Source organism: Eumetopias jubatus, unplaced genomic scaffold, assembly GCF_037043125.1.
Source record: "Eumetopias jubatus isolate StellerSeaLion01/CBP00866 unplaced genomic scaffold, mEumJub1_p1.0 scaffold_17, whole genome shotgun sequence".
NCBI classification, from domain to species: domain Eukaryota; kingdom Metazoa; phylum Chordata; class Mammalia; order Carnivora; family Otariidae; genus Eumetopias; species Eumetopias jubatus.
In genome coordinates, this window is record NW_028274823.1 from 37013722 (window position 1) to 37028728 (window position 15007).

General features: G+C 41.9%; 1 protein-coding gene across 4 annotated transcripts in view; it reads left to right on the top strand.

The window, feature by feature from the left end:
- Window positions 1-9989: 9989 nt before the first annotated feature.
- HTR7 (5-hydroxytryptamine receptor 7) overlaps window positions 9990-15007 on the top strand; it is a 79875-nt gene continuing 74857 nt past the window's right edge. For all 4 annotated transcript variants that reach the window (XM_028098885.2, XM_028098883.2, XM_028098882.2 and 1 more), the window contains exon 1: window positions 9990-10840. In XM_028098885.2, coding sequence (XP_027954686.1) covers window positions 10296-10840 — 545 coding nt within the window. In that variant the 5' untranslated portion in view covers window positions 9990-10295. The remainder of the gene's footprint in view (window positions 10841-15007) is intronic.

Consider the following 15007-nt stretch of genomic DNA (forward strand, 5'->3'; position numbering starts at 1 on the left):
GCCCTATACTCAGCTGAATAAGAAGAGTCCACTGATTGGAGGCTTAGATATCCAGACAATACCGAAGTGCTATAAACGTTTCTGAACAGTTTCCAATTTCTGTACTTAAACAGTAAGTACATAGTCTCTGGGCTATGGACCACACCTTGATTAGTCCTTCTTTACATGCTTTCTTTCCTGATTTCAGAAGGGAATTTTAAGAGGGCTCTGTTCCATGTGGTAGCACGCAATTCTCCTTTTGGTTAAATTTAATAAAGAAGAAATATTTTGCTTTTTCCCAATACTTGGTATTTCCTAAATAAGAACAGAAGAATTTTTTACTTCTGTAAATAGAATGACGTCATGCAAAGCAAACTCTGCTTTTCATCAGACAATCTAGTGTTAATTTTGCAGGATCATACAGGCATCTTCACCTATGACCACTAAATCTAGATTGGTCAGAAATGTGACCAATGTGTGGTGAAGGTGAATAAGATAACTGATTCTTTGATGTCACCATTAGACTAAAGAGGGCTTCTTTCTTTGAGAGTCATGGTGCTCTTGTTGTGAACTGTACCATTTAAACTTCTTTTCTCATTTTCACCCGAGGCCTAGGTGAAGAGGAAAAGAAAGGGGGAGAAAGAAAATGAGTAGATAAGAGTCACTGAACTCTTTACTGAGGGCCAGCTAATTTGGCCAGCCAATTTGGTAAGTATTTACTTAGATATCTTATTTAATTTTCAAAGCAACTGTGAGTTAAGTACTAGTTTTTTGCTTTTGTTTTTGTTTAGCAACATCTGCATTTTACATCTGAGAGATCTATGGCTCAGGTAATAGGGATAGAACTACATGTAGATCCGGGCAGTTTGGCTCAGTTTTCCCTTCCCGTACTGTCTGCTGGGCAAGGCAAGCCGTGGGGAGAGTTGGAGGTTGGGAAGGGAGGAGGGAGAGATAAGATGGGATGGTGATAGGGGAGAAGAACAAGGAAGAAGGGTCAGAAGTTAGCCTGCAGGGGAAGCTGAGGCAGCAAGGATCTGGAGTTTGAAGGAGACCCTGAAAATTTCTGCCTGGAAAATAACAGTACTGCATAATTACTCTATGTACTTTGTGTCCATTATCTGATTTATCCATTTTGTATCCACTTTGTATCCATTATCTGATTAATCATCACAACCAGCCAATAAGGGAGATATTGTTATTCCTGTTATATCTGAGGTCAGAGAAGATGGCTGGCTCTTGAGTCATTTCCTTTTCCTTGGGGAGTTTAGAAAGAAAGGGTGGCTTTTGGTATCCAAAGCAACCTTTGAGCCCTTCTTGGTCTCCCCAAAGGCCTGTCTTTCTTGAGCTGATCCCCAAAAGTCAGTGTGTGTTCAGCTAATCTTTGTCCTTATCCTCCCTTCACTCGGTTCCCCTTTCATAAATGAGCACTTCACTGGGCCCCTGTCCTCTGGCAGCTTATGATTGAGGTGGGGGACAAGGCAAGAAAGCAGTATTATAACCCGATTTGCACAGGTGTGTCAGCAGCATCCGAAAGGGTCTTCTCTCCCAGATTGAGGGGGAGTTTGGGAGAATTGGAGGAGATAAACGATGTCTTCCTGGAGGAGGGAATGCTGGATTTAGATTGTGATGCATGGAATTGAAAAGTAACAAGATGCAGAGGTTTGGGGTTTGGATATCCAGAACTGGCACAAAGTAGACAGTGCTCAGTCAAAAACCCATGAGCTCTTGTTCACCTTCATACCCACATCATCACAACTGTAGCTGTTGGATGTATTCAATTATCTAAACACATGGCCAGAAATTCACTGAACTGTGCATATGGTGTGCTGGCATGATATACCAGCGACCCCAACGGAACCCCCTCTCTTATTCCCAATGATGGAGCACTTACAGGAGCTTCTGTGCAGATCAAAAAATGGTGCCCTTCCTCTTGTGTTTGTATTTGCTCCCATTCACCACATGGCTGGTAAGTCTGTGTAGTGAACAATCTGCCCAGCTCTTCCCAGAGCTCCTGATAAAACATACTAGAGTAGTTAATTGCTAAACCTAGAATTCTAATGGGACTCCATAAGACCTCACCAATCCAGGAAGCCTCTCTTGATAATTCCTCTCATCTTCTCGTCTTCCCCTACAAACTCCCGTTACTGACCCGATATCTTCCAAATTTATCCATCTTCTGAGCCAGGGTAGTCTATCCCTGTTTGCAATGTTAGTTGTTGTTGTTGTTTTTTTAACATGCAATTAAAATGAAAGTGAAATTTTTAAAATATCTATATTTCTATTGAAAGTTTGAAAATGAAAAACAGATGGAGAAGGCTTGTATATTATAAAAATTAGCCATGTGAAAATAAAGAATATTCTTACCTCTTTAAGATGCAAAGTATGCCTGTGACAAAAGAATACAACTGAAGAAGACATTAGGAAAGGGGCGCCTGGGTGGCTCAGCCGTTAAGCATCTGCCTTCGGCTCAGGTCATGATCCCAGGGTCCTGGGATCGAGCCCCGTTCCCTGCTCCGTGGGAAGCCTGCTTCTCCCTCTCCCACTCCCCCTGCTTGTGTTCCCTCTCTCACTGTCTCTTTCTCTGTCAAGTAAATGGATGAAATCTTAAAAAAAAAAAAGACATTAGGAAAGAAATTGAAGAAAGAACCGGTATTTGGAAAGATGTGTGCTGATAAACTTAATGAATGGAAAGAGGAGGACTGAAATTTCAATCAGAATTGTTTTTTTTTAATACAAGTAAAATAAATGGTCCTTATTCGTCAGGGTTCTCCAGAGAAACAGAACCAAAAAAGTGTGTGTGTATCATATTAGTGATAGGCTCAGGGGATTATGGAGGCTGACAAGCCCCAAATCTGCAGGTGGTCAGCTGGAGACCCAGGAGAGCTGCTGATGTAACTTCAGTCTGAAGGCTGGCAGGCTCAAGACCCAGAAAGAGCTGATATTTCAGCTTCAGTCCAATGACAGAAAAAACACAAAACAAAACCAAAAAACATTGTCCCAGCTAGAAGGCAGTCAGGCAGGAGGAATCCTCCCTTACTTGAAGAAGGATTGGACCTCTTATTCTATTCAGGCCTCCAACTGATGGATGAAGCCCCCCCCCACCCCCATATTAGGGAGGTTAATTCTGCTTTGCTCAGCCAACTGATTCAAATGCTAATCTCATTCAGGAAAAAACCCCTCATACCCACCCAGAATAATGTTTGACCAAATATCTGGGTACCCTGTGGCCCAGTCGAGTTGATAGATAAAATTACCCATCACAGTGATGCTGCCTTGAAATCGTGGCATAGTAAGTGAAACCAAAAATTACTCAGGCAACTACAACTTCTTAACCAAAGGCAAGTTTACAAGGAATGTTTATTGAAAGCAAAAGAAAGAACAGGTCCTAAACAGAAATTAGCCCCTGTGAACATAATAACTATAAATTCTATGGCTCAGTATGTTGGAAATACAGCTTGGAACTTGCAGGATAAATGACATTTAAAAATCAAGTTATTTTGGGCATTTTCTATGGCAGTTGATAATCAAGTAGATATATAAAAGCTATTTGTGTTGTTGAAAATTTGGATATGACTAAATATCATCTGGAAATGGTGCCCCAAAAAAGGCACATCATTAGGAAGTGGCTTTTTTGTGTGTGTATGGAGAAGAATTTTGAGAATTTTAAAGCAGATTTGTCAGAATTGGTAACCATGACTACAGATGGGATTCCTGCAGGGGTCATTTTTAACATCAGACTTATGAAAACATAAGCACAATGTGACAAGATTTTGTCGAGACACAGAATTTTAGCCAATTTATTGTGCCATTGACTAGAAACCATTTTGAGCTCTAAACTTAAATACTATACAAAAATAATAGCCATGGTAGTTAACTACACAGTTCATGCTCCAAATATCTGTAAATGGATGTAGTGGATACTGAAAAAATTTTGAATCGCAGAAAGAGATTTCCTTGTTAATGTTATCAAGGAAAATATCTTCAGCTTGGCTCATCAGGGAAGACTGGGTCAGATTTAGTCTCCTTTTGGTTGATGATATATCTCCTCTAGATATTCTGATCTCCCCCATCTCCCTTTTAAAAAAAAATCACACACACTGATTTGTTCATAGATAGCAAAATTGTGTCTTTGGGAAATTCATCTGGCTAGGAATAATCTAAGTCATTTTCTGCACAGAAACTGGTTTCCAGCTATGAAAATTATGGTCTAACCTCATACTGTCGCATCAAGACTATGATCCAAAAAAAGTATTCTGATTTAAGCATTTAAACTTTATGATAATACTGCTTAACTTGTCCTTTTCAATTCATATCATTACTATGAATGAAAATTACACAAGGAAGTTTTGCTATTTAAGGACCTATATAATAGCCTCAACCTTGCATCTTGGCCTGGAAATCGTAAAATATATATATTATCCTTTACAGAAAACGTTTGATGAACCATTCTTTAAATCAATGTTCCGCAACAGTGTTGATGCCCTCTCTTCTACCTCCCAGCCAACTGTGTGTGTGTGTGTTGAAAAATTATGTGGTATTTTTTTTGTTTTTTTTCTTTAAATTTTTTATTGTTATGTTAATCACCATACATCACATCATTAGTTTTTGATGTAGTGTTCCGTGATTCATTGTTTGTGCATAACACCCAGTGCTCCACGAAGAACGTGCCCTCTTTAAGACTATGTGGGTATTTTTTTAGACTTAGTGTTGTCACAATAATTGAGAAGTGGGATGGCTGCTACTAGCTCTAGCAGGAAGGGCCCAGGGATGCTAACTCTCCTGCAATGTATGAGAAAGTCTTGTCAGATGAACACTTGCTCCTTGTCTGGCATGGGCAAAGCTTGTTTGTTGTATTTTTGAATCTAGAACCTAAACAGGTTTTCTATATAAATGCACAGCAATTTTTTTTCACAATTTTTTTATATACACAGAAGTTTCCAGGAATATAACTATTGAGTAAACAGACTATACTTTACTTTGCTTGGAATTATGAGTTGGTTAGAACTGCAAGAAAACTAGAAGAGTTGTTCCTCATTTCAAAAAATCATGTCATTGCAGTAATACTGCTGCTGTTATTCGGGTTGACAGTGCGGGGCCCCCTGCATCACTCTGCATTTGTAGCACTCACATTTATGGTGACTCACATATATACATATTGCCCTTATAGACATACATATGCATATATCATCATCTTATATACACAATCTAATACATGTTAAATAAGTAAATATATATATTTAGGCTTTACTTACAAATATTGCATGTAAGTTAGAAGTACTGACAATATTCAGTTAGTTATTTTAAATCTAAATTCAGGGCGCCTGGGTGGCTCAGTCAGTTAAGCATCTGCCTGCAGCTCAGGTCATGATCCCAGGGTTCTGGGATCAAGCCCCACATTGGGTTCTCTGCTCTGTGGGGAGTCTGCTTCTTCTTCTGCCCCTCCCCCTGCTCGTGCTCTCTCTCTCTCTCTCTCAAATAAATAAATAAAATCTTTAGAAAAATAAATCTAAATTTAAACATATTAGAATCTAAACATACTTATTTAAAAAGTGTCCCCCATATTTATGGAACCCTGTCCCCTTTCCTCCAGTCTACCGATGAAATTTCTAGTTGAACTGAGATGTTAGCTCTGTGAATTCTTTGGTTTCCCCAGTCAGGTCCAACGCCTCTTTCTGTGGGCGCATCTTTAGTTCATTCCTATACTCTGAGGCTTTGCATATTGTACTACAACTTGTAGTATTAGACACTCAGTAAATGTTGACTCAATCAATGAGTGAATGCTGCGAAGAACCTCATTTTACTTTTAATTAGTCCTTCAGGTTCAGAGCATGAAAGCCGACATTGTTGAATTTGTTCCCCGACAAAAGTTCTGCATGGGAGTTTTTCTCTTTGTGGAATTTGTATCCAGGAATAGATTTCCCACTAGGGGGTGCGCATGTACCACTTATATTTCAAAAAGGGTCCTAGCATGAAAAAATGGAGTAATTTAAAAATAAGTGTTCTTGGATCTGTTCTTTGATTTTCTTTTTATCTTTTCTTATGACGATTTTTAAAGGTTACGTTTATTTTGTAAAGAGAATGAAAATTTTCTAAATGGAAGGAACAAAAGAAAAAAAAGTACATTTTTGTCGTCAGCCTTAACGGACAATGGAAAGGTAGCATAATTAAAGGATGCATATATCTAAAATAAAACAAAACTTGCAATTTACTTTTACGCTGAGGAATTCTTTTACATCATGAATGACACTTGGTTGTAGGCATTATTCTGCACTCAGTTTATTTGACCAATGTTTATTGAACCCCTAGCACATGGCAGAAATAAGAAAATATCCTTGTCTTTGGGAAGTTCAAAGTCTAGTGGGAAGAGAGTTGGGGAAAGGTAAAGCATATTGCACTGGTAGATGCTAGAATAAAGAGATGAAAAAAATGCTTCAGGAATCTAGAAAGGATAAAACTAGCTATGGTAAAGGGGGTCGTCACAGAGAAAGGGGCGTTCCTGGTTCCAGCCTAGCTAGCTGCTCTTATCCCAGCTGAGCCTCCCCACTGTCTGTTGACAGATTTCAGTCATTGTCATGAGGATGGGTGTTCTGACTTCCGTCTCTGTGCTATGCTCCACAGCCCGACTGGTAGCCATAGGGTAGTATTTGGATATTTATATGTCAACATCTTAGCACGACATTTGCCCAAGCGTTCTGGTTTTCCTAGTCTTTCCTCATCCAGTTCTGGGATCAAGGGACACCCCAGCAAATTAGTTGAGTGAGGCAATGGGGTGTAAAAGTGAGAAGCTGAAAAACTTTGGAGAAGTAAGAGAGTAACTCTGTAGCAAGTCAGCTGCTTTGGGCATTGAAAATTACTGGAACCCCAGTCAGCATGGTATTAGTATGCTTAACTGACTAGTGAGTTGCCAGTAGATCCTATGGCATAGAAAGCTTTATTTTACTTGTGTTTCTTAAAGTAAATCTAGATTGTCAGAATATGCTGGTTTTAGGGGAAAAGACTCTCCTAAGCTTATGTCCTATGGATGGGTATGTGTGTGTCTGCATAGATAGGATTAAGCATATGCTTGTGGATGAGCTAGATGAGTACCTAGAGGGAGGAAGAGCTTATAAAAAGAAGGTAATTAGTGTTGTAGGACTCGGCTCCTCTTCTCTACTACCCCGGAGCAGTTTTGAGAGAGGGAGATTACCAGTTGGAAACATCAGAAAGCTATAGTCTCAAGTGCCCTCATTGACAATTTTATGAGACTGCTGTTATAGGAAGTGAGAGTTTAGACAGGTTTTATAGTTCTTAAAGCAGCAGAGTTATTTTTTAAGTAAAAGAAATAAAAGGGATGAAAACGAACAACACAATCTGATTTAAATGCCAACACTTCTCTTATTCTCTCCAGTGTAACTGCTAAAGAGTGGGCAGGCAGGGGGAGGGTGAAGGAAGCAACACCTTGGTATGGATTTTCAACACTAGGAAACCAAGGACAAAACAAATAACACATTTAGGTGAGTGTTTAGGTATTTTATGGACATTTCACGAGGCTCTACCTTTAGCTTTTCATTACAAGAAAAATATGGAAACGTATACCTGAGATTTTTAGTGTTTTTATGAAGAGAGGATTATTTGTTAGTCAAGGTTAGAGGGAAACAAAGAATTCCAGATAGTTTTGTCAGGATTTTGGAATAATGATAGATGAAATCTAAACTCAGCATAAGCAAGGTAATGCTGCAGAAGCTGAGATTTTCAATAACTATGTTTATGCATTGTGACAGCTTATAAATTAAAAACCTAGCAACTCTAAGGAAATACACCCAGCCATCACCAAGGATAATGTAATAGAGGTAACTGTTCTATAAAAAGGGGAGTTTGGATCTGATGCTATATGGAAAGTGGAAGAGGAAGTCAATTTGAAAGTAGTATTTTACTGATTATTTGGTGTCCTACAATGAAAAAAATGAAGGCAAAAAACATCAGAAGCTGCTATGAAATAAGTAGCCCGGGTAAGAGCTGGTAGGAGTGTAGGTGGCAAATTATATTAACTGTAGATTCAAATAATAAAACTATTGCTTTTAAATTCTTTGTATAATTCATTAATGTGGCATATTACTTACAAGAGCCAAGACAGAATGTAAGTTGGCCTGATTACTCAGGGGGGAAAAAGAAGAGGAAAGTCAAAATAAGTTAAAATGATTGAAGAGTTCAAATAAGTCAAAAGTAGCTTGTGAAATTACCCCCTTAAAGAATTTTTAAGAGTCCTTGAGACAATTCTAGACTCGAAGAAAATTGAACCATTTCAGTGTAGTCATATATGATCTTGTAAACTTCTCTCAACCTCTATTTCCCTCTCTGTCTTGAAGGGTAAACAAATGGTTTCTTAGATGCCTTCCAACTGCAAACTAGTTTTCTTTTGTCTGAAGTTATGTTTAATACTAACATAAGATTGAAGACATTTCCTCATACATTTTCTTAACTACTAAATGGTATTGCTTTGCAGCCTACGTAACTATCTTCCACCCTTCCTCTGACTCAATGTATTGATCTGCTTATCTCAGAGGAGAGACCCTGACATGTTCAAATAGTGACCATTAGCCCACCATGTAGGGATTTTTTTTTTTTTACTTAAAAAATTCTGTTTTTGAATGTGTAGAGGGAAGAATATGGGCATACTAATCAGATAAACCTCGGTTGGAAACCTAGCTATTACTTACCAGCTGAATGCAGTAGCAACTGTGTTTCCTTATCTGGAAAAATAGGGCTAATACCCACCTTGAAGAAAGAGTATTATTCAGCTCTCAGATCAATACATTTTGAGATTTGTTCCCTTTCTTCCCATTTATAATCTGCTAGGGCCTAACTAGAAAAGAAAACAGATTTGATTATTTTTAGAGTCTTTAAAGAAATCACTGCTAGCTTCCAATAAAACCTTTATACAAGATGGAGTGAAGTAAGTCTCACAAATAATAAAAATCAGCCACTCTTACAGGGTTTGAATACCAAGGGAATTTTAGGCAATAGGCACTAAGTCAACATACACCTCCAGAATTCTTCTGCAGAACATTATAACCGGTCATTTCTTCGCTTATGGGCAAGATTTCCAGAATACCATGGGAAAATTAACCCTCATTTCAGTATATTAAGCTTTGAAGTCAGAATATAAATATGAGATTTTTAGCGTTTTTATGAGGAGAGGATTATTTGTTAGTCAAGGTTAGAGGGAAACAAAGAATTCCAGATAGTTCTGTCAGGATTTTGGAATAATCCCAGGTCTATTTTCAGACCGCGAGAGGCCTGTTTCTAGACGCTAGAGGGTTAGTCACAATGGGTTTAAGCCCCGTGTTGGTCCCTTCCCCAGAGCCCCCAGCTCCCCCTGGGTGCCAAAGCCTGAAGGCATCCCACCCTCTCCCTGCTTTCTTCTGAGTTCCCACCCCCACCCCATTCGGCTGCTTCTCCTTTTCTATCTTCGCTTTCTCCCATAAGTGGGCAAAATAGGAAACGGAAGTATCTATTTGTTGCTTGGTGTAGTGCTCGAAAAGGTTTTTTAATTAAGAAAAAAAAATCCTCTCCAGGTTGTTCATTTTGCAATGTGTCCGAGCGTCCGCCGGCCCCCGAGTCCTCCCCCATCCAAGTGTCGCTCATTCTGTGAGGACGCTCGAGTCTGTCGGAGGGGGTCTGCGCCTCCAGCCGCACAGAGGGATCTGTGAGCGAACGGGCTCGGGATCCGGGGAGGCGCGGGAAGCACCGCCCCCCGCCCGGCGGGGAGGTGCGGGAGAGGCGGCGGCCCGGCCCAGCCGGGGAAGCCCGTCCCGGGAGCCCGAAGGGCGCGGGCAGCGGCAGCAGCACTGGCAGTGGCGGCGGCGGCGGCGGCGGCGGCGGCGGGGACGCGGCGTGGCTGCCGCAGGGAAGCGGCGGCGGCGGCAGCGGCGGCGGCAGCGGCGGGCGCGAGGGGCGGGGCGCACTCCGCAACTTCTGCCGCTGCCTCCCGGGCGCGCTCGGCCGAAGCGCGCGGTTGTTGCGCGCTGCGGGCTGCAGGGCGGCCAGCCGAGCCGTGCCCGCGGGCCCGCGAGCTGCGCGTCCCGGACGTCCGTCGGTGCCGGAGGAGCCTCCCGCAGGGAGTCTCGGCGCGGCCGCGCTCCCGCGTGGTCCGCAGCGGCTGGGGCCCCGGGACGTGCGGGGCCGCGAGGCCGAGCCGAGGCGCCCCCCAGTGGCCGGCGCGCGCTCCATGGCTGGGCCGGGCGGAGCGGAACCGGCGAGGTGAAGCCCCCCCGGGCCGGCGGCCGGAGCGCGTGGCGGGGGTGCCGGCTCCATGGGCAGCAGCGCACAGCGGCAAGATGATGGACGTTAACAGCAGCGGCCGCCCGGATCTCTACGGGCACCTCCGGTCTTTGCTCCTGCCGGAGGTGGGGCGCGGGCTGCCGGACCTGAGCCCCGACGGCGCCGGCCCGGTCTCGGGCTCCTGGGCGCCGCACCTGCTGCGCGGGGTCCCAGAGGTAACGGCCAGCCCGGTGCCCACCTGGGACGCACCGCCGGACAATGTCTCCGGCTGCGGGGAGCAGATCAACTACGGCAGAGCCGAGAAAGTTGTGATCGGCTCCATCCTGACGCTTATCACGCTGCTGACGATCGCCGGCAACTGCCTGGTGGTGATCTCGGTGTGCTTCGTCAAGAAGCTCCGCCAGCCCTCCAACTACCTGATCGTGTCCCTGGCGCTGGCCGACCTCTCGGTGGCCGTGGCGGTCATGCCCTTCGTCAGCGTCACCGACCTCATCGGGGGCAAGTGGATTTTTGGCCACTTCTTCTGCAACGTCTTCATTGCCATGGACGTCATGTGCTGCACGGCCTCAATCATGACCCTATGCGTGATCAGCATCGACAGGTAAGGGCCGGGCCGCCCCGTCCCGGGGTCCGGCTGCGGATGTGCTGGCAGCTCCACCGCGAGCGCTCGCCTTTCTTGGGAGGATAAGCCAGACTCCTCGGCGGGATGAAGGGCTGCGCCTAAAACATCAACCCCCACACATCAACCCTACACCAACCGAGCAACTACAGTTATAGCATAGTCTATATACACCTTTAAAAAAAGAGCCCGAAATGTTCTAGTTTACTGTAGTGAGGGTTTTAAGACCAAAGTTATTTTAAGTATTGGCAATTCCAGCACGGGGTCCCTTGGCTTGGTTTTTAGAAGGAAGGGATTTGATCCTTTCTGAGCTTGACAAACCCTTGCTGTGAGTCTGAAAGTGTCATTTCTTACTTTAAGAAATCAGTCGTGAAAAGCCTCCTTGCTTCCAGATTGTGGGAGCTGCCCCCAGGCAGGGGACTGAGGAGGGTTCCAGAATTGGGGGTTCTACATGTCTAAACGTTGCACCCCTATGATTGATGGTTCTGAATCTCATTCTCCTGGACGTCTGATTTTAGTGTTTGGAAACGCTGTCTGGGTCCTGCAGGCTTGCTGACTGGAGCCTTACTCCCTGTCTGAATGGTTGGTTCTAGCCTTTCATCATATCCCTTGAGAATCTTCTCTTGAGAACTCCCCAGTGGAGTAATTGCAACAGAGGCTGACCATCTGTCAGAGATACTGGGGGAAAAAATTCCGGTAAAATTCTTGGGTGTCAGATTGGGCTAGGAGACCCCCGAGGATTACAGGATGCTGCAATGGAGCTAGTCTTTGGTACCTGAAACACTGTGCAACTGACAACTCGAAGGATGGTTCCAATGTTCTTTGGCCACCTAATAACTCTGTTTCTCTTGAAACCGAAATAGTAAACCTTAGTGTTCATCCACATAATTCTGCTGGTGTTTTAAAACCCGCACAGGACTGGTATCCTCTTGTGTTTAATGATACAGAGAAACAATTGCTTATTTTCTTTGTGGACCTACAGAACCTTTAAATGTATAAACCCTTCAGCATAGAAGAAATGATTGATGCCTCCACACTTAAAATGACAGTGCCTCAAAGGATGGTTTAGCAGGAAACTGAGATTTTCTTCCTTTTCCTCCCTGTAAATACTGCTATTTGTGGTTTGTTGGTATTTAACATGTCCTGTTTTACTGCTTGACCAGGGTTTATAATTACTGAATAAAGAGAATGATAGGAAAGGGGATATTTTCAAGGAAAAAATATATTGTAGCTACGTTTAAAGATCTAGGTTATTTTTAAAGAATTGACCCTGCCATTTTGTATATCATGTTAGGTAGGAGCTTCTGAGAGCAAACAAGGAATTAATTTTAAGAGTAGTGCACGAATGGCATATATGAGAATATTAGCTCCAAACTTGACAGCTGAAGAAGTTCTGAATTACTGTAGTTAAGAATGACAAAAACATATGCACTCACAGTCTGGCTGTGGCAACAGGAAATAGGAGAGTGCATGCAATATACATAGTAAGTATATAAATGAATTGTAAGCATAAAAATTGGACTGCTAAGCCAACCAAATCGGCGCTTCTTGCATGAATGGAGTCCTTTTAAATGGAACTTAGTGTAGTACAACACATATAAATTTATGCTGCAAGAAATGCATTTATAATTTTTTCCCTTTCATAATTGATAAATGATACGTAAACAGCACAGTATCCTAACTCATCTCCTAGCACAGCCAGTGCTTCTGTCCTGCTGGGCACATTCAGGTTTGGCTTGGGACCACCCTGAGATTCCTGTATGTGAGCTAAAGGCTTTCTTCACTCAGTGTGCACATGTGACTTACCAGCAAGCAGCAGGAATATCTCGATGACAGAGGTTAATCCTTCTTGGCAAGAGTTTCCAGTTTCTTCATCCAGTATATCCGTACGATTCTCACAAATTGTGGTAATATAGGGATATAGAGTCTCTTTATTTCCTATGAGAATTGCTCCATTGGTGAATTCTGCTTAAAAAATTATTTTGGAGGATGAACATAGGTTTTTTTTTATTTTAGATAAAATGAAGAATTGATAACACTGGAAGACACAGATTGCTTTTCTTCCAAGAACACACAAAAATAAAAATGAGAAAAAGGAAAATGCATTTGATATCTAAGGTGAATTACTTCTGGAGACTGTTTTCTTCAGTTTTATTGTAGACTATGACCAATGATATACAAATGTGCTAAGAAAATATGAAAAATTTTCGTCTTCATTTGTTCATTCCCTCTTGAGTACAAGGTTAGGTTACAGTGTACTTTGTGCAGCATAATCAAAGATGAATAATAGTATTCCTGCCTTTGAGCTCTTACTGTATTGTGAGAGTTTGGATATCTTTTGAGCACTTAACGTGTCCAAAATGGAACCTTTGATTTTTCTTAACCACACCCCACCTTACAGGGATGCTTTTCTAGCCTTTTCAAATGCAATTCCATGCTGTTCTTCTGCAGAGTCTTCAACATTCCCTTCCCCACCCTTCTCAGATGATGATTCATGATCATTGAAGAAGTAGCAGTCAATGGATGGGAGCTTCATGATCTCTCCACTACCAAACAGTCTTTCTTACATCTGTTCCCTTTTTATTTCTGCCCAGTTAAAAGGTGAGAAGACATTGTTCCCCGGCAAAGACCAAACCACCTGCGCTCCCCATCCCACCCCCTCTCATCTCAAGGATCTTGTTCCTTCCTTGATCCCTCTTCTCTTCTTTGTCTTCAGTGTTTCCTCTCAAATGGGTCAAGCTTGATCTTCTATTTTCCTTTGGCCTTATTTCTTTCTGTAGTTACTTCTCCAGTTCACAGTTAAGCTACTCAAAGAACTGTGCCCACAAGCTGTCTTTATTTCCTTCCTCCTCAGGTAGATGTTTGGCACTCTCAGGTCTACTGAAGTATTTTAATGGGCCTTCCTGGTTTCATTTCTATCCATCTCTCATCCATTGGCCATGAAGTAGCTAGAATGATCTCTTCTAAAAAAATTTGTTTTAAGTGAAATAACATTTACCTATAGTGAAATGCACAGATATTAAATGCATAGCTTGATGTGTTCTGACAAATGTCTATACCCATGTAACCAACACTCCAATGGGGATATAGCATATTTTTATAATTTTAGAAAGTTGCCTTGTGCCCCTTTCAGAATGATCTTTTAAAACTAGAAATCAGGGGCGCCTGGGTGCCTCAGTCGGTTAAGTGTCTGACTCTTGATTTTGGCTCAGGTCATGATCTCAGGGTCCTGAGATCTTCAAACCCCGGGTGGGGCGCTGCACTCAGTGGGGAGTCTGCTTGAGATTCTTTCCCTCTTCTCCTATCCCCACTTGCTCTCTCAAATAAGTAAATAAATCTTTGAAAAAAATAAAAATAGAAATCAAATTATATTTTACATGCAGTTTAAGACATACAAAAGAGCGCTATACATTGTTTAGGTGAGTTTATATAAAGAGTAAAGGAAAAAAGAGTGCAGAGGAATGGTGAACACCTCACTCATGGGAGTGGTTATCTCTGGGTGGGGGTGGGGGTGAGGAGGTATGAGGGAGTGACACGCTTACCAACTGTACCGGTAATGTTTTGTTTCTAATTTTGATAGTTGATACAGTCTTGTTATTCTTTATATAACTTTCTGTATGTCTGAAATATATTTTTAATGTCTTTTGGAAATACATATAGAAAATGAACAATCCTAAGTATAGAGCTTGATGAATTTCCATAACGCGAACACTTTGATGTAATCTGCCACTAGATCAAGAAATTGAACATTACCAACCTCCCAGAGGTCCCCTTCTGCCCCTTTCCAGTTTCTGATACTCCAAGGATAACTGTTATCCTGACTTTTAGCATCATGAATTAGTTTCACTTGGTTAGAACTCATATAAATGGAACAATATAGTATGTACTCTTAATTCTGACTTCTTTTGCTCAATATATCTGTGTGATTCATCCATAGTTTATAGTCTTTTGGTACTTTATTTTGTTTTATTTTATTTCAATTTTTTTGGTGAGTAATATTCCATTTAATTTGTTTATCAATTCACCTGTAGATGGACATTTGAATTGTTTCCAGTTTCTGGATATTACTAATAGTGCTGCTATAAACATTTATTTGTATACAAGTCATTTTGTGGACTTGTTTCCATTTGTTTTGGGTAAATACAATAC